At 42.9% G+C, this 19212-nt stretch overlaps 2 protein-coding genes across 2 annotated transcripts; one reads left to right on the top strand and one right to left on the bottom strand.

Moving 5' to 3' along the window:
* Positions 1-3116: 3116 nt before the first annotated feature.
* Positions 3117-9384, top strand: LOC143322062 (kelch domain-containing protein 10-like). Its single transcript, XM_076732954.1, has 10 exons — positions 3117-3362; positions 3918-4010; positions 4341-4562; positions 5748-5902; positions 6028-6176; positions 6264-6348; positions 6434-6500; positions 6600-6647; positions 6738-6877; positions 7111-9384. The coding sequence occupies exons 1-10, from the start codon at positions 3278-3280 to the stop codon at positions 7318-7320; spliced, it is 1254 nt and encodes a 417-aa protein (XP_076589069.1). The 5' UTR covers positions 3117-3277; the 3' UTR covers positions 7321-9384.
* On the bottom strand, positions 9374-18929 carry LOC143322061 (uncharacterized). The gene is made up of 20 exons (XM_076732953.1): positions 18796-18929; positions 16476-16634; positions 16278-16384; positions 16049-16157; positions 15584-15700; positions 15437-15498; positions 14425-14577; positions 14102-14293; positions 13884-13983; positions 13659-13800; positions 13339-13522; positions 13046-13145; positions 11535-11668; positions 11372-11403; positions 11111-11223; positions 10854-10999; positions 10687-10781; positions 10529-10607; positions 10316-10424; positions 9374-10016 (listed from the first exon to the last, which is right to left on the bottom strand). Exons 1-20 carry the CDS (start codon positions 18863-18865, stop codon positions 9943-9945), a joined length of 2277 nt encoding a protein of 758 aa, XP_076589068.1. The 5' UTR covers positions 18866-18929; the 3' UTR covers positions 9374-9942.
* Positions 18930-19212: the final 283 nt, after the last annotated feature.

Below are 19212 nucleotides of genomic sequence, written 5' to 3'. Positions count from 1 at the left end.
TGTACAGTCTGTAAAGCCCTTTGAGGCATATATACATTTCATGCATGTGAAAACACATTTAACATGTGCGGAAAAAGTCACTTTCTTCACATAAGCCTTGAGAGGCAGACATTGTATGACTCCTCAGGTCATGAGACTCTTGCTCGTCACAAGATGACCGTACCAGACTTTGTTCACGTGTATTTTAGAAGTCGTATCAATCAGCACATTTTATCTCAAAACTGTATCTGTCAAAACTTCCTCCAGCCACATGGAGCCTAGAGGACACCCATGGATGTGACTAAAACAAAATGTCTGTTGTTGAATGCTGAAATTATCTGTGTGTGTGTGTGTGTGTGTGTGTGTGTGTGTGTGTGTGTGTGTGTGTGTGTAAATCTCTCTGTTCATGTGGTGTCTTTGAAATGGCATCACCATTGTTAACGTCTATGCAACACCTGTACAACTGTACAGACATGACAGGTCTCAGCTAATGGAACTGTGCACAGAGTCAAACTGTAGTTCAAGTCATGTAACTTGACTCCAAACCTGTGCATATAAAGGCACTGACAATCTGTTGCATTACAGTCTCTGTGCCTAAAGGTTTGATTTAAAGGTGTACATGTTGTGATGAGATCCTGTCTCATGGAAGTTTATAACAGACACAAAACAAACTCAGCTTGTGCAAGTAAAAATCAGGGAGTGTGCAAGCAGCAACAGATTTGTGCAGTACTTGTTTTGAGTGCAGAACTTTGATTTTGTGTGCAAATGCTGCTTTAAAGGCTTCTGGTGAAATCGTCTCAGAGCTGAATTGAAACGTACTCAAAGGCTGTTGAATGTTGACTTCCAGAAGAGGTCTGCTGGCCTCACACGTCTTTAGCTTAATACCAAACAATACAACACACCTGTGAAGCCTATTATACATGGCAGATTCACTGTGGTGAAAGAGGTTTTCAGATCCATTGCGTAAGTGAAAATACTAATGCTGCACTACTTCAAAAACAGTATGTCAATATTATCAGCAAATTGTACTAAAAGTATGAAAAGTAAAAGTACTCACTGTGCAGTAAAATGGTCCCTGTCAGTGTTTTACTATTATATCTGATGCTTTTTAGATTAATATCAGAGCTGCATTAATGTGTAAGGTGCATTTTACTACTTTATATACTGTTGGGTACTTTCATAAGCTCAGAAAATCAGTTCTGTTTTCACCTTCTGAAATGTAGTGGAGACACAGTATGAAGTAGTATAATATGGATATAGTAATGTGCAAGTACCTCAAATTTGTACTGAAGTACAGTACTTGAGCAGATGTACTTCGTTACATTAGACCACGTTAGAATGGATGACGGTATCAAGTCCTGACCTCCATGAATCTATGAGTATATCACTGGATGGAACGAAAAGCTGGCGACTCGTCTCCTGTCTAATCTCATCAACACAGCTGCAGCTCATTGTTCAGGAATGTCTTACTGTCAGTGACACTTAATACAGTGGTTTCATTTCCTACTTGCAGTCAATCTACTGAGGAATTATTTGGAGAGGAAAAGCAAAATGAACTGACCAACTGAGGCTGGAATTCTTTCTGATGACAAACAACCTGTGTAAACCTCGGGTTAGCATTTTAGCCACCTGGTAAAGTGAAGTCTCAAGTCAACTTGGGAAGTGATATGATGACCCCTGTAAAACAATATGCATCCCAAATTGATTGATTAACCACAAAAACTTACTTTATTGTAACAACTTTAGGGTCTTGGCAGACAGCAAGGGCCTTAAATGTTAAACATTAACATGATAGCATGTACACAGTAAAAAGCACTTCTGCTGTAAAGTGTCTTTGGTGTGATGTTAAGAGTGTGACCTGCAGAGAAAAGCAGACAAATGATCCAACCTTTTCATGAGCATTATCTGCTCTGTAGTCACTGATTACTGTGCTTAACTATACTATGTTTATTTTCACACAGTCTATGTGGAAAAAAAAAGCCAGAGCAGCCTCTCATGGAACTGGTCTCTTTGTTCTGTTTTGCTCCTTCAGCCTTTCCCAGTGAGCTTCAAATCCAGATTACCACATGTCAGCAAAGCAGCCCCAGAAGATCTGGGGTAAAGGTTGACTGTTGGTTCAGTTGATCAAAAGAAGTCAGCCCAACCACTTGTTTGTTTCTAAGTAAATAAACAGCTGTTCATCATTTAAGATGCATCGTAAATCTCATTTGTACCTCGCATACAATTGATTAAGTGATTTTATCTTCCTTTTGTCAGGTTATACGTCACTATCAGTAGACATATTACTGTTAGAAAGGTCATGTGGAATTAAAGTTAATGGTGAAATATTAACTTCAAGGCTTTTCATGTGACAACACATTAGCTCTGCCGCTGATCTTTGATGCCTAAATTTCATTTCAGGGTTGTTTAATTAAAGGATATCCCTCATACCTTCAACAAGTTTAGTTTAGCAAAAGTTATTATTGAGTTGAACAACACCAGATGCAGTTTGGCCCAGTTATCTGATAGAAGATAGATGTAAAATCAACACATCACTGTTAATCAATTAATTGTTTGGGTCTTTTTTTTTTTTTTGCAGGAATACCAAACATTCATTGGTTTCAGCCTCTCATTTGTGAGAATTTGTTGTTGTTTGCTGTTGTTTGTCTGATGAGATTGCAAATTTAATATCTTTGTGTTTTTGACTGTTGATTGGACAAAACAAGCAAATTGAAAAAGTCACATTGGCCTTTAGGAAACTGTGGTGGCCATTTTCACTGTTCTCTGGCATTTGATCTGTCAATTAAGCCATCATCCTTTTGGATACAACCTCAGTTTTGCTAAAAAGACTTCATTGATTCTAAGTGGAATTGTAGTATTTTTTTTATACTTCTGTCTGTACTTGTAGTACAAGTCTGCAGTAACTGAAGGTTTTGTATTCTTACTAACCACATAAACAATGTGAAGCCCTTTAAGTGCTGCTGTTTCGCCTGCTCTTTACATAGATTGCACATACTATATTTCAACATTTAGGGCCACTGCAGCTTTTCAAAACCAAAAACACCTCCACGTGACACCTCCGTGTCATGTGACACTTGCGTGTGACTCTTGAACGCGACGTGAGGGGTCCCCTCTCCTCTGATTGGTCAGTGCAGGCCAGCTGGCTGTGACGCTGCAGGCAGCAGCAGGTGTGGACGCCCGCTCGTGTTATTCCTTTATTTTGGTGTGATCGCTGCAGCTCGCAGTCTCATGCCACTGCGTTTGGTCGAACTGCAGCGGGTCCGTGTGCAGGTCTGGGTCTGTGTGGTTCCCTGTCGAGATGTCGTCGGCCGAACACGACGGAACCTTCAGTCAGCTCAATAAGTTTGAGAAGCTGTCGTGGAGGCCCTTCATCCGCGACTCAGGTTTGTAAACAAAACCGGCCGATCTGCAAGAACAAGCAGCCAGACGCAAATCCTCCAGTGAGCTAAAGGTTAATTTAGGTGATGTTACTCGTCACTGATCGTGTCGTTGCGTCCTCCTGGATCATCGTTTGTCTCTGTTAGCGATGTGGTGCATCACCGCTGCAGCACACAGGCCACAGCTAGCTAAAGTTGCTACGGAAGCCAGCAGAAATTGTGGGGTGAATGAGCACTCAGCAGGCATCTGCAGCGCGATTATTACTGCTGTTTGATTGAAATATTGATTTACGTATGAGAGGCTCGCTGCAACATTCTGCCCTTCTGAGAGGCAGAGAGGAGACCTCACTGATAGAGTCTGGAAAACATCCATTACCTGCAAATAATAGCAAGATCAATCATGTATAATGTGTTAAAGGGCCTTCAGTTCCACCACGTGTGCCACGACAGAAATAATATTTGGGATAACCATTAACAGCATTACATATTTGTGTTTGTGTGTGTGTGTGTGTGTGTGTGTGTGTGTGTTTTTCTACTTGTTGTGTGGTGACTGATTGACAGGCTCCAAGAAGAGGGCACGGTGGCTTCAGGCCCGGCGCATCTTCTCCCCTTCCTGCTCCAACCTGCGGATCCCCAACAGATTCCTGAGAGAAGGTGCTGAAAGTGCACGAGCTGCCCATCACTGTTTGACCACAGAGAAGGAGAGCGGTGTCAGATCAACTGAGCAATCCTGCTCTTGTGAAAGGCACACTGCATGCTGTAATGTTAAGGAAGTCAAGCTCACCTAGTGCGGTGTCTTTCACGTGCACTTTGATCCCTGTTGTATAAACGTTGATATGAGCCGCATGAAATACGCAGCTTTAACGTATCCACGGTGTGCAGAAATGTACAATCCCAACATTTTATTCTGTCGACTGGGCTGCTAATACTTCTGCAGAATGTTCTGACATCTCAAAAATTCTGTGTACCTTGAATGTCCCACAGGACACTGCGTCCCCCCTGCTCGGAGCGGACACCGCTGTGTTGCAGACAGCGCCAACCTGTATGTGTTCGGAGGCTACAACCCAGACTTTGAGGAGGCAGGCGGCTCAGAGAATGAAGACTACCCTCTTTTCAGGGAGCTTTGGCGGTTTCATTTCGCCACAGCGACCTGGCAGCAGGTCCGCACCGAGGGTTACATGCCCACCGAGCTGGCCTCGATGTCAGGTGAGGACTGACGCACCACCCTTCATTTGATCAGAGTCACATCTCCTGCACACAGCTGCTTGTTCCACTGGTTTAAAGGTGCCCTGTTGACCACTAGTGGGTCTATGGAGCAATGTTTGTATGAGTGAGCCCCCATTTTGTTTGCTCTCCTGAGCCCAGTCCAGAGACCCTATGCCCTGAATCTTCATGGAGTGGGAGTGTGAGAGGCTGCAAGGGCCCAGGATGGTTTAAATGGGAATGGGAGAGCACTTTGTGATGTTTGGACTTTTTATTTTACACTTTTTACTGATGTTAACGTCTTCCAGATTCTTACAGAGTGGAAGAGGGGTTAGAGTAGCAGCACACACAAAGCAAACTTAAATGACACAAATGCATATGAAGAACATAAAATGAAAATATTAAAAGACTGTCAGAGGTTTCAGGGAAAAAAGTTCCATCATGTATGAAAAGCTCACGACTTTTGTGGTTTTAGGAGAGAATTCAGTTCTAGGAGAGAAGTTGAGATCTCGATAACGATTTAGAGAATTTCTGTTTGTGAATCACAAACTTTTGCATGTAGAATAATGAAATAACAGAAATTTCAGAGCAGCATCGCTGACAGTGAGACAGACATTTAGCCCTCACAGACTCAAAGGGAACGTGACTCAGAGTCAGTGAGTGTGGACTTTGGAATCAGTTCTTCTGATCTGCAGGTGGCAGTAATGCACCAAGAAACACTGCAGCGCTCCAACAAAAACACATAATGCCTAATGTTGGTTTGCACTCAGTGTACTTCATGAAACATTTGCAAAACTTTTTTTTTAATGTTTTGTCTACATAAACTTGAGGTCTTTGTCTCTACTCATGTTTACCTTTTGCAATGTGCGTTATCATCTTCAACTGTTCATATCCATAACCGCCCTCTGCAAACAGCAGAGATCACCCTCAGGCTAGTGGCGCGTTTGCATCATGTACGCGTACGTGAACTACAAACAACATGGGAGCCCAGTCAGTATCAATACATTGTTCACCAGTGGCCCACGCTGACTTTTATTTATTGATTTAGTTACCTATCTCATGCATTTTATTTGTGAAGCTGCAATTCAAAGCTCCAGAGAGTGAGATCGTCCCGTGGGGAGACTTGAGCCAACCTCATTGGCTGTTGAAGAGGCTCATTGTGCTGATTTCTCTGTCTCTGTCTTTCAGCTGTTTTACACGGCAACAACCTGCTTGTGTTTGGTGGCACTGGGATTCCATTTGGTGAAAACAACGGCAATGACGTCCATGTTTGTAATGTTCAGTACAAACGATGGAACCTGCTCAGCTGCAGAGGGAAGAAACCCAACAAGATCTATGGACAGGTACCAGTGTTTGTCTCCTTTGTGGCTGCTTTACATTTACAGCTGAAGTCGTCATCTAATCTTTGACTGCTAAATGTAGTTGTTCATTCCACCAACAAACATTTATCAGCACTTTCTATTTCCAGGCGATGACCATCATAAATGGCTACCTGTATGTGTTTGGAGGGACAACGGGCTACCTTTACAGTACCGACCTGCACAGGCTGGACCTGACCACCAGAGAGTGGAGCCACCTCAAACCCAACAACGCACCCTCAGATCTACCTGAGGAGAGGTCAGGAAGCAGAGAGTTTCAACAGATGCAGTGTGTTTGACTGATAATGAATGCCCAGAATATTCATTAGCATGGGTGGTTTTACAGGTACAGACATGAACTGGCTCAGGATGGACAGAGGATATACATTTTAGGAGGTGGGACCTCCTGGACGTCATATCCCCTTGACAAGGTGACAACGAGCACACAGAGAAAATCGGACAGAAAAACAGTGTGTTACTCAGTGATTTGATCTATTTGATTCCATTTGTCTTCAGATTCACGCGTATAACTTGGAGACAAATTACTGGGAGGAAATAGTCACTAAGCCTCATGAAAAAATAGGTTTGTGGTCCATCTTTAGCTTTTATTTTTGTTTTTTGGCTCAATAATGGATTTGAAGACCGCACATTGAACTCACTTCTTTTGTCACTGTCATGTCAGGGTATCCTGCTGCCCGCCGGTGTCACAGCTGTGTGCAGGTCAAAGATGGTAAGGAGTATTTCTCATGGTGTCACCTGGACACACCTGTCTGAAATGTTTTGTTTTTAACAACACATCTCGCTCTGTGTCTACCTCCAGAGGTGTTTATATGCGGGGGCTATAACGGAGAGCTGATCCTATCTGACCTGTGGAAAATCAACCTGCAGACTTTTCAGTGGTCTAAGCTGCCCGCTGTCATGCCAGAGCCAGCCTACTTCCACTGTGCTGCAGTCACTCCGGTTAGTTAAATATAATATGCATACGACTGCCTCTAAATCAGCAGATTTTTCTTCTGCACTGGGTGAGACATCTACATGCAGATAGACACCAATTTAATTTTTGGTAGTGCTTCGACTAATCATTGATATTCATTTTACATTGATATAGAGAAAAGCAGCAAGTCCCCTGCTGAAACCAGAGAATATGTTTTATACAAAGCGATTTGATTTGTGCACCTGTTCCCCTCCTTCAGGCTGGCTGTATGTACGTCCACGGCGGTGTCGTCAACATGTCTGGGAACAGGAGGACGGGCTCTCTGTACAAAGTGTGGTTGGTGGTGCCCAGCCTGCTGGAACTGACCTGGGAGAAACTGCTGAAAACTTTCCCTCACGTAGCCCAGCTGTCCACCCTTCAGCTGCTCAGCCTGGGACTGACACACACACTAATTCAGCGGCTCAAATAGACGCAGGTACAGAGACCGAAGGAAGCGGTACGTGACGCGACGGCACTGACTCTGAAAATGCCGATCGCCTGGCAAAAACGCTCTTGAGAGGACAAAGAGAAATCTGATGATGTCAGACAGCTACAAAACCACTTTGAATGCCTTTTAACATTAGTCTTCTGTAAATGCTTTTTATGGAAAAAAAGTGCAGTGTTTTGAGTTTCTGACATGTGACATGTCAGAAATGTGACATGTGAACACGTCCGATTCGAGTTTGCACACGTCCATCAGAAGCCTGATTTCCACTCCCGGGTACTCGCTCTCGTCGTTTTGGATCCACTATATTGTGCACGCCTCTTTTTTTTTTTTCTGTATCAATACCCCTGTCAGAAACTTGAGCAGCATGAGCATGAATAGTTAAATGTTCCAAAGACCACTTGTCGATATGCACAATGAATGTTACTTCTGTGAGCTTGTTTCTCTGTAGCTGAAGTGACATCATGTCGCACACTGCTGCCATCTTTGACACAGTTTCAGTCAGCTGCTGCTTCGCTCACTGTGACATAAGTTAGATCCAATATGACTCAAACAGAGCTGGTGTAATTTCCCCTTAGTCGGTTAGATTCTTTCTGAAAATAGGCACGCTGCTGATAAACCTCTGGACTATATAATTAGGTCAATGATTTCCTGACTCCTGTTTTAGCCTCATGGACTTCCTGGCTGCATGCTGATCCTGAGCTGTGATCATAACTCTGCTGTTCAAATTGAAAAATGTTCCCCTCACATTAGGCCTTGTAATGGGATCTTGAGAACATCTGCGACATGGCATCACTGTGAATCTTCTTGTGCCTCCTCCATCATTCTTCCTCTTTTTGGAGAACAGATGTCAGAAATGAGTTTTTACACCTGTAGCTCCGCAGCGGTTCCCGAGCCTTTTTTATTTATTCATTCGGTGCCTTCTGAATTTCCAAAAGGTCACGCGCGATGTTTTTATATTTATGTTAATCTGTCTTTTTTTAAAGAGTTTTATTTGTTCATGACTCTCTGAACTGTGTACATGTAGCCTTTTCTCTCCCCGTGCGACTTGCCCGGTGCTTTCCACATGAGCCTTTTGTTGCTGAACCTTGTTGCTCATGATTAATCAGGAGGTGCCCCTTGCAGCTAAAAACCTTAAATCCACAGAGATATTTTTTACCTATTTATTTTAATCGGTGTGCTGCTGTTTTTGTTGTATCCCAGAACTTTGAATTGTAGCAGAATCTGTTGCTGCATTTCTTTTTTTTCACCTGCTTTGTCATTTCAGTTCCCACTTTATGCCTTTAATGCCATTTATACTGTAACATAGGCTGTATTATCATTATTACTATCTTCCTTTTTTTTTTACTTTTGGTCTTGTTTTCCTGGAGAAGTAATGCTGTGGTACTTTGAAGAATAAGTGGCATGGGACTTCTGTAACTACTAACAAGGTTGAGTCGGTAAGGCGTACTCAGGATGTTAAATACTGTGATCAGACTCATTTTTGTGAACCCAGATTTAGGTACACTGAGATGAGTGATGAAATGAAATCTTTTGCGGTTCCTGTGGACTGTTAAGCTCAGATAGTATAGTAATGCTCCCAGCTGCGTTTGCGTCTTTTTTTCCTCCTATATTGTCAACTCTCTCTGACTATCTGCTGCATTTTATTTCACACGTTCACTGTCAACTAATCCAACCAATATCAAGCTAAGTCATCGAACACCTACTGTATCATAATGCCTCTTTCACATTCAAAACTCCACCTCAGTTCCTTTTTGTCAGGTTACGGCCTTTATTTATATCTTACTGTGAAGCAGCAGTCTGCTTCAGCACATGCTCGGACTTGGTAAATGTACTGCCTTGCTTAAGATTGAGATGTTTTCTATTTGCATCATTTTTGATGTTGAAATGATCTCTCTTGCATGTCGGCATGGTGTGCATGTCACTTTACATAATCCCTCGGGAGAAAACGTGAATGTCTCCTCAATGGCAGTTACGGCTGTAATGTACAATGATGTTTTGTAATTCCTGTTTGTACAAACAATAAAAACACGGGCAGCCAGTTTTTCAAAATGTTGTATTGACAGATATCATCATTGTTCTCGTGAAGCACAGCCAGCCATGCCACATTTTCAAACTATATGATGCCAGTTTATTAAAATAATATCACATCTATCATGAACTCTGACAGAAATGCACCTTTTTTGAAAGTATACAAAATGTGTTACAGCAGTACCTTTAAACAAAATAGTATTAGTGCAGATACTTGACATCATAATATCCATCTGAATTGTAAAAATACTGCTTTTCTTTCTGTCACCACAGTTTACAAAAACCATTAGAAGTTGTTAGTCTATGGACACGTCGTTCAACATGTTATCTTACAAACTATACACTTTACAGCCGTAGGAGTGATAAGTACCAACCTGAGATTAAAGTAGTCAGTTTTGTCTTTTGTATAGTTTTGGAAACAGCATAAGAATATTTAATAAAAGGCCCGTGTCAGGATTCACACATGAGCATTTCATCATAATCCAGTCAGGGTAAAACCGCGTCAACAGGGAGTGGTATTAAATTTACACTTTGAGTCCTTAAAAAAAATGTAACTTAAAAGCATCAGTACCACAGTCAGCAGCCTGCTGGAGATGGAGCAAAGTAATACAGAGCCAGCAGAATAAGGTAGATGACCACCAGAGCCGTGCCTAAGAGGAAAAAACGAGAGGAAATGATGCTGATCATAAGACTGACATGTCAATGAGGTAACAAGAATCAGAGATCCCTCATGTTCTAAGATGGTTTTCTATCAAACCACCGTACTGGATTATATACGCATCAATTCTTACAGCTAACTATATTAAGTACACGGCAGTAACATTTCAGTCAGCGTTGATATTTTGTAATTATAATGAAATTGACTGTTGTGGCAACTCCTGCAGTATGTTGTGGCAGGATGGTCCATCTCTAATGATGCCGTAAAAATCCTAAAATACTCTAAACTTACCCTGAAAATAATCAGACTTGCCATCCATGAAGATGTAGTTGACGAGAATAAGACTGAAGATACTGGCCCACAGGTGCAAATCACTGAATAACAGCACAAATCCCACATCCTATGCACGATAGAGATGGTGTTTGATTATAGAAACTATAAAACAGCCAACAGTAGGTCTTGGCAAGAATGAATCACTGATGGAAATGAAGAAAGGGGTCTTACATAGAAGGCATTAAATAAGACCAGAATCGGAATCTGTAGCATGCAGACCTGAACGGCAATACAGATTCCCACCTCCAAGCTGAAGAAAAGACAAATACTTTAGCATACAGATATCACTTCATCAAAACAAGAAGCTTTTTAATAAATGCAGGATTTACCTGAGACTGATGTTGTTTTGGAGTGCAAACTGGATCCCGTTAACAATCTCTGGGATCTCAGGGACCATGGCGAGAACTGTCACCCCAATGAAATACTGGAGGAGGACAAAATGTTAGCACAGCCGCACAGAACGAACATCTGAGTGCACTAAGATGCGTGTCCTGACCTGAGACATGTTGGGCTGGTTCAGTATGGGCTGGATGTGCTCGGTGACAAGGTCAGCACAAGCAGACGTCAGCACGGTGGCCATGATGAGGATGACCAGAGACCTCCACCGTGACCAGTGGACCACTGCTCCATGGTGGCCAGTCACTGCACAAACACAGAAATTACGGAGTGCTATGTTAGCATTAGAAGACCACACCCTCAGTGTACTGCAGTGTAATAATGTACAGTACTGATTCGCCAGAGGGAGACTCGTACCCTGTCCTTCTCCAACATGGATGTCATAAATGTGGGAGTGCGTCTTCAGTGTGAATATCAGACCAATGATATAAGCGACTGGCAAGAGGGCAGACACTGTGTACACCAGCGGCCTGATGACAAGAACACCCACAATGAATGAGAGGGAAGAAAAATAATATAGGAGGTTATAACAGCTCACTGGACTCTATTACAAACAAAAAAAGACTTTCCAAAGTCTAAAAATGAGTCAGTATATAAATGAAAAACAGAAATTCTTACTCAACGTGGTTGTGGAACAGTGTACCGTTGTTCTGTTGAAAAAACAATAGAAAAATCACATTAGATATCCTGCAGTGTATGTAAGTCGTGTACTGTTTGTTATAAAGTGCCTGTTAGAAGGAGACTCAGAGGTTTGGAGCTCCTCCCGCTTCATGCTGCTGACCAGCTCATAGTGGCAGTTGTGGCAGACAAAAGGCCCACTGCTGTTGCTCGTGCTGTTTCCTCCAGTGGAGTTGGTGCAGGCGTCGCACACCAGATTTCCATAAGCCTTGGAGAACAGCGTGGGGGCAAACACACCTGCCAGTGACAGGCAGATGAATCACTGAATTACAGTCTGGTAATGCTTTTATATTGCACTTGATTTCCACGTTGGCAGACAGAGATAGAGTAACAGCTGATTCTGTGTTTCATGGCAGGTTGATATTGCTGGAGCTGCATGAACTTTGACACTGAGATCATCGACACTCTTTATTGGTAGAATATCTCATATCATGTGACTTTCTGTTCTTCAGACAATTACTTCGCTGAGGGTCAAGTGTCTACAAAAACGTCTGTGTTAAGCCAGATGCACTGACACAGCAAGGGAACTAGTTTTTGACTGAAGCAGCTAACATTTGCTGTTTTATAGCCACTCACTGTACTGTTTTTTGTTTTTTTTTTAGGATTATTTCATATCTACAGGAGATTAATGTGACACAACTGTGTCACAAACACAATCTTTGTTTTGGTCTCAGGAGGCACTAACGTGTTTGCTCCCAGGGTAGCCACTACTCTTCCTGGAGTCCGCATGTGAAAATATAACATCAACATAACATGAACACTGAACAGCACCTTCCCTCACACTCCTCTTCATGATTCATTATTGGGTTAGTTTTTTACCTGTGCATGCTTGTCAGCCACAGTCTGTAAAATCTCCAAGAATACGTCCAGTGTCAGGTCTGTGTCTCTCACTGCACATACTGTCCCACTGCAGCTTCAACACACCATTAATATTTTTTTCTTTACAAAAGGATTCGTGAGGTCTTTGCAGCACAGGCCCTGGCCCAGCTTTTGGTACTTCAGTGTTTCAAGCTTTAGCCATTATAGTGTGATCCCTGAAACCAGCAGGGGTGGATATGGCCTCAGAGCAGAGTTCACTGGTATTGGTTTAAATATGGTCAATACATGAGGCAGATATGACTCCACACGTTAGAGCTCACCCTGGTGGGCATGTTCGTGATCGGAGTTAAACTTCATTTGTGCATTCATTACAACTAGACAGTACATCTCTCAGTCTGCATCTGTAGCTTTCGGACATGTAGCACATACCGTATATCATCACTGTATTGTATATTAGAGCTTAGGGGTCTCTAACACCGATAAGTACTGGTTTGATGTAAGGAGGGTGAATTTGAAGCCAACTGGATTCATCTGATGTTTTCTGACCTTGGCTGGGTTTTTCATTCATACCCTCAGCTGTTTATTCTGTATATAATGTCTCACTTTTGCCATTATTTGTATTTACACATGCACTCTATTTCTTTTTGTTCATGCTGTATGTATCTATTCATATCTACCCCTGACTGTTTATTCTATTATACATGTATGTACAACCCTAACCCTAATAAAAAGAACTTTTTGTTTGCAAAATGTATAGTTAGGTGATACATACAGCACGTGTATTGGTTTACTTGCCCCCTACAGAGATGAAAAGCAGCGCAGAGCTCACTCCTGTCGAGCGACTGTTGAATGTTTGCTCGCTGTGTCTCAGCCCTCCGATTATCATGCAGATGCCCTGAGAAAAAGACAAAGCAGGAGCATCACTCACGCTGCATGTGCTGTAACTGATTCACTGGTTTAACTCGATTCCTTACTGAGTCTAGAGTCTGAAATGAAGTTCATTAAAACTGACTCTAGTTTTCAGAGTTCGAATGTTTTTTCTCAGTGCTAAAAGCTGTAACATGGGACATAAATGCAGGCTGGCTCACAGGGATGAAGAGGATGCACCCGAGCAGCGTGCCAGTCAGCGCTGCTTTGACGACCTCCTGCAGACACGGTTTGGCTGCCTGGTGACCTCTGAGCAGGGCTGTGATGTAAAAGGTCAGCTCTGTGATGGAGCCGAAGCTGGCGTTCACCACTGCACCCACAGCAAAGTTACTCTGGGCTGAGATACTGCAGGCGGCAAAATGGAGGACGATTAACATCAGAAGCACAAATCTGTAACTCTTTCAACAACACAAAGTCCATTTCTTTAATTTCCACTGAAGTCACTGTGCAGGTGTGTTTTAAGGCAGTGAAAGCAGCTCACCTGGCGATGCCCATGCCAATATAATAAGACAGAGGTATGATGGAACCGATTGCTATGGCGAACTTGACCTCAGAGCTGGCATACTGGTTTTTCCTGTCAATATATCCAATTACCATGGCAACTATTACTAGAGGGAGGAGGTCTGAGATGGGGGTCAAAGATGACAACGGGTCTTCATATGACACACTGACACACACTTACTTCACATACGCAGGTAAAGGATACTGACAGCGAACACATTGATCCCATCCACAGTGTACTTGTAGTAGTACCAGTTTACAGCATGGTAGCAGCACAGCAGTGCTCTGGTCTCATAGCCTTGATGCTAAGGGTCAAAGTACAAAATAATAAAAATGACACGGGTGCATGAGCATAAAACCATCACAGAATCATCACTCCAGGTTTATGTGCTGTGGGTGATAAATATTAAATCTCTCTCCTGCCTTCCTCTGTGAGCAGGTGGAGACAGAGACATCCTCAGGAGCCAAGAGAAGAATGACGGCCAGGGTCCGTGCGTTCATCTTGGAAACAGGGATGGTGAAGACCAGGATCCAGGAGAAGAAACAGGCCAGGGAGTGGATGACCACCAGAGGGGGATATCCCAGCAGCAGCCATACGTAGGTGGAGAAACGATACTACACAACAAGAACAGCACAAAACAAATATCCTATGACTGAGCCACCATGGAGCAGAAATGAGTTACACACAGTATATGTAAAGGTACTTGTGTATTATTTCTATGTATATTTTAAGTGAGGACAGTTACCCAGTAGGGAGTGCGCAGAGGTCGTCCCGGCAGCTCTGGGATGGGGACCTCTGTGGGTGAAGGCAGCAGAACTGGCGAGTTATCGTCCGTTCCCTCTATGTTACACTCACAGTCGGGTGCTTGTTCACAACATCTCCTCAATGTATTTCCAATCTGGAGAAACACAACCAGATTAGAGTGTCATTTCTGGCTGGTGGACCAGACCAAACGTCAAAGCACATCTTCACATACTGAACCAAGCTGCAGTTTACATCCATGTCTGTCCAGACTCATTTAATATATATGTAGTGAAGACTTTGAAGGAAAGTTCAGAAATGTGGGATGTTTTTTTGTAAGCCATCTAACATGTAATATCAACAGGTCAAAATCTGAGCCACACCAGGACATCGGTGTCATTGGGTTTCACAGGAAGATGCAGTTGTGCATCCTATATATGATATATCTTTTAATATCACCGCATGGGAATATATACAAAGTAACAGGGCCTAAAATTGAACCTTGATGAATGCCACAAGTGACATTTGCAGGACAGGAAGTAGCTTTAAAAATGTACCTACGACACCTACTGACTTCTATTAGAAATCCATGAAGCACCTCAGTGTAACAGACTCCCATTCTTACAACAGAGATGACAGGCAAATATAAACATTGTACTAAAGTGGCTGTACAGGGGTGTGATACAAAGTACTACTATAATGATACTGCGACACAATAAAAAGTACCGTTGCAGATTAAAGGAGAACTATTTCCCTACACCTGCTCACACTTCTGCCCTCCAACACTGAGAAACTGAAAATGTAAGTAGCGACAGAGCAGACGCACACCGTGCTGTATGTATTGTGCAGTGTTGCGCACTTGTGGTGTAAGACCTCAGCTTTCATGACCACAAGTCAGTGAGAGATGATGAGGAAACTACAAGATTTGCCATGCATCTTCCTCATTTCAGTTGGCAGAAAGAGGAAAAGAGACAGCAGGAAGAACATCCCAAACATCAACTGAACCCAGACAGTACCTCATGGATTGATTTGCCAAATGGCCACAGGAAGTAGCAGGACAACTTCCAGCAAAGCTTGCCTGAAGAGTGAGAGAAAAAAAAATTAATGAGGACAATATCTGATCTTAAACGTTATCATTAATCTCTGCTGATTGGCTAACCTACCATACGGTACACCAGCGATAGTGATGAACATGAGTATGCCGATCAGGAAATATGCCAGACAGACCCACCAACCGAAGAGAAACACATAGGCTACATTTCCACATGTGATGAGACGACCTGCCAGCAAGAAGACAGAACCTTTAGTGAAAGACTGACAAGTTTTCCTGCAGCCACAGTAACAATCTGCCTCCATGTATTTTATTATCCCTTTGTATATAAGGGATAATGCTGGTCTATTACAACTTGGGACTTGGCCGAACTGTCGGCTTGTTTACGGCCTGTATGACTGTCTCACTGATCATTTCTTGCCCCGTCAAATATTGCTGTACCTATGTTACAGTACTCTCGCATCGCAGTGATTACTTTGGTGAGCATGATCGCAACAAAGACAAGGACAGGCCACATCTACAAAATTAAGGCCCAAGCTGTAACAGACCTGAATTAACTTTCAACAATAACCTGCACCTGAATGTGGTTTCATGACGTTCAGCTCAGAGTAGAGCTCTTTCACAACCTCCGACCTGACTTCAAACGGACGCTCTGTCACATGGCTCTTCCATTTTCTGAAACCAAACTGACACACACACACACACACACACACACACACACACACACACACAGTTTGAGGGATGAACTGTCCTGCCTTTTGTGCTGCAAGACTTGCACAGGGAAACCTCTGCCTTGGACGTCTTACCCTGTAGTTGTTGACCAGTTTGTTAGCCTCCACTTCGTTCTCTGCTCTGATGGTTCTCTTGCTTTGGATCTCCACCCAGCTGTCGTCAGGGGCGTGATGGTTGGGACCTGCAATGACAAGCAACAAGAGGACAAATAAGTGTTTGACATCAACTCTGCCGTCAAAAAATATCTAAATATGTTGGTGCCCTGTACTCACATGTGTGTGCAGATATGCATTTTGTTGTGCACAGTGTTGGACATATGGAGTGATGTAAAGATGGAGTGCCTGTTGAATTAGGCTGTGGACCTCCGCACAGTCCGTCATTGATCTGTTCATGACTGTGATCTGCTTGAGGATCAGACTCCCACGGATGATCTGCAACACCAAGCAAGAAGTAAATTAGCAGCTGAAATACTGATCAACGTGATGATTGGATCATTACAGGAGACAGTCTTTTAATGAAAAGCACAAAGACGGTATGTACGAAAACAATAGTGTCCTACTGAAAACACAGATCATAAGTTTACTGTACTGTTTTTGGACAAAAAGGTTTCATTTCTTCATTAAACACTCTTAAAACTATATTGACTTATTCTCCCTCAATAAAAAACAACTTATACATTCATAATCTATATATCCATATCACCGTGTCTGGTATCTCTCTGCCATCGATGTGTGAGTGTGTGTGTGTGTGTGTGTGTGTGTGTGTGACTGATAAGCCAAATTTTTAAGCGCTCAGGATTAAAGTCAGTTGCCATTTAAACTGCATATTGGACCACAACTGGCCTCCAAACTCACTGCAACCTCTCATTCTCCTGTGTGAAATACATACACATACGTGTTAAACTCAGATTTAACATGAGCGCACGAAAGAGGGGGACTTTAAACATTTAAAGGAAACATAATAAGAGATCTGAGGAGGTCTTTGTCTTGAGAACAACGTCCACGTGCACTGACTTGATGCTGGTCTGTGTCAGTCACAGACTGTATCTGCACTGCAGTTCCTTCTATACAGAGCTGAGTCAGAAAGGCTGAGTCAAAGTACTGGCCAGCATAGTTTACTGTAGTGCCCAGAGTCAAATCATTACACCCCACCTTCCCCCGACCTGATGCACGCACAACATCACATGACCCCGGGCCTATAACCGTCAACCTTTCACAGTGCTTCAAGGACTTTAAACTTTTACCTGGAGACATATACTTGTTAACGTCTTGAGGCACAGACACAATACACTGCAAAAACAACCCTCCCTCCCCTTGGGGTCAAAAAGCATTTGTATGCATTGATCTGTCCTTGGGCCGATTACTGCCTCTGACAACATCTAAATTTGTTCTGCTGGAAAAACCAGAGGCATGACTGCAATTAAGTATTGGCTAAAAAACATCTTGAGTTATTCATTCACTCATTTCAAGGGTTTGTCTCTCACGAGATACAGCCTTGATGAACAAATCAGTCCCGACAAACCACTGGTATCATGGGACAAACGAGCAAAATAATTGTGACTTCCCTTTTTGAAACAGCTCAAAACCATGGCCCCACACACTGGGCTGGGTAGAGTCTTGTTTTGTTTCCTCTTTCTGTTTTTGTGTTTGCTTCCTGAAATAAGCACAACCTTCAAAGATTCTTCTGAGTGTCAGTGATTGTGCACTGACAGCTCGAGCTCAATTCATGACTCACTGCTTGTTACCTGGATTAAGATGACTGTAAATCAAAGAAAATTCAGGAAGTGATGACATCATGCACAGACTTGCACTCACCTACATTGGACTCTTCCAGATTTGGAAATGTTATAATTGGATATATTGCGGCAATGGAGGGATGAAGAAAGTCTGGACTAAGGCTCAAACTATTATTCCATTAATCAATTAGCTGAGCAACTTACTGTTGTATTTATACTGACTGATCATTTGCGTCAGTAATCAAGGGAAAAAAATGACAAAAGTCCCTGCATGCAGCACAGTTTGTTACTTTTCACAGTTTCATATTATTGTTTTGGTTTGGTTTTGGACTATTTCTTGGACAGAACAAGCAATTTGAAGATGTCACCGTGGACTGTGGGAAAGAGTGAAGATCTATATTTCACTATTTTCTGACATTTTATTGACTGATTGAAAAACAAATTCACAGATTAATCAATAACACAAGGAATCATTAGCTGCAGACACATGCTGCATAGGAAGCGTCTGTTTCATGAACCGACGCATGTTGCAGCAAACCAAAACAAACAAGAGAGATTTCCAATGCCCCAGTGCACTTTTACAAAGGATACGCACGCGCACGCACGCACGCAGGGGGAAAACCTCGTCGTAATCAACACGGCGTGACTGTCCGATGGTAAGCAGTCCTGTCCACACCGAGCTGACCGCCTGCACCCATTACTCATGCCATGGCGTTTAGAAACACTAACACAGCACGCTGACAGGCTTAAAATGGAGAACGCACTGGCTGTGGCGTAAGGACACAACCGGTTTGTTCACGTACAAATAAAGTTTTTATTTCATTCCTCCAGGGTACACATGAGCTTCAGCCGCTCACCTCGTGTGTGCTCAGCCGGCCTCCTCCTCCGGCTGCTCGTGTCTGGGCTCTGTGTGGATGACAGGGACATCTCCGCCAGCAGAACCACTCCTCGCTGTATCAGCTGGTCTGAGCCGCTCGAGTCCTCAGTGAACGGACAGACGCTCCGCTCCTGCGAAGAAGACGACGCGCCGAATGACACCGCTTGGAATTGTGGGAAACGTAGGCCACCATGCTCGCGCTTCTTAAAGGGAAAACCCACTCCAAAATCGAAGTAAACATACACTGCGCTGTTAAAAGTATTCAGATCCTTTATTTCAGCAAAAAGAGAAACGCTGGCATGGAAAAATAAAGGTCATGCATTCAAAATTGTTCTTCAGTAGAAGTAGCCACAAAAGTACTCATTGTGCTGAATGTTATGTTATTTTGTTATATTAT

Source organism: Chaetodon auriga, chromosome 6 (genome assembly GCF_051107435.1).
Source record: "Chaetodon auriga isolate fChaAug3 chromosome 6, fChaAug3.hap1, whole genome shotgun sequence".
NCBI classification, from domain to species: domain Eukaryota; kingdom Metazoa; phylum Chordata; class Actinopteri; order Chaetodontiformes; family Chaetodontidae; genus Chaetodon; species Chaetodon auriga.
The sequence above is the reverse complement of the archived record's forward strand: the minus strand, read 5'-3'. Positions and strand labels throughout refer to the sequence as shown.

Bases quoted from the DNA above. Each gene is read 5' to 3' on its own strand.
- LOC143322062 (XM_076732954.1), top strand. From the start codon at position 3,278: ATGTCGTCGGCCGAACACGACGGAACCTTCAGTCAGCTCAATAAGTTT. The intron at 5,903-6,027 runs GTACCAGTGTTT...TTCTATTTCCAG, and splicing joins CCAACAAGATCTATGGACAG to GCGATGACCATCATAAATGG. The intron at 6,349-6,433 runs GTGACAACGAGC...ATTTGTCTTCAG, and splicing joins CGTCATATCCCCTTGACAAG to ATTCACGCGTATAACTTGGA.
- LOC143322061 (XM_076732953.1), bottom strand. From the start codon at position 18,865: ATGTCCCTGTCATCCACACAGAGCCCAGACACGAGCAGCCGGAGGAGG. The intron at 16,158-16,277 runs GTAAGACGTCCA...TGTGTGTGTCAG, and splicing joins AACTGGTCAACAACTACAGG to TTTGGTTTCAGAAAATGGAA. The intron at 11,000-11,110 runs GTACGAGTCTCC...GTGTTTGTGCAG, and splicing joins CCATGTTGGAGAAGGACAGG to TGACTGGCCACCATGGAGCA.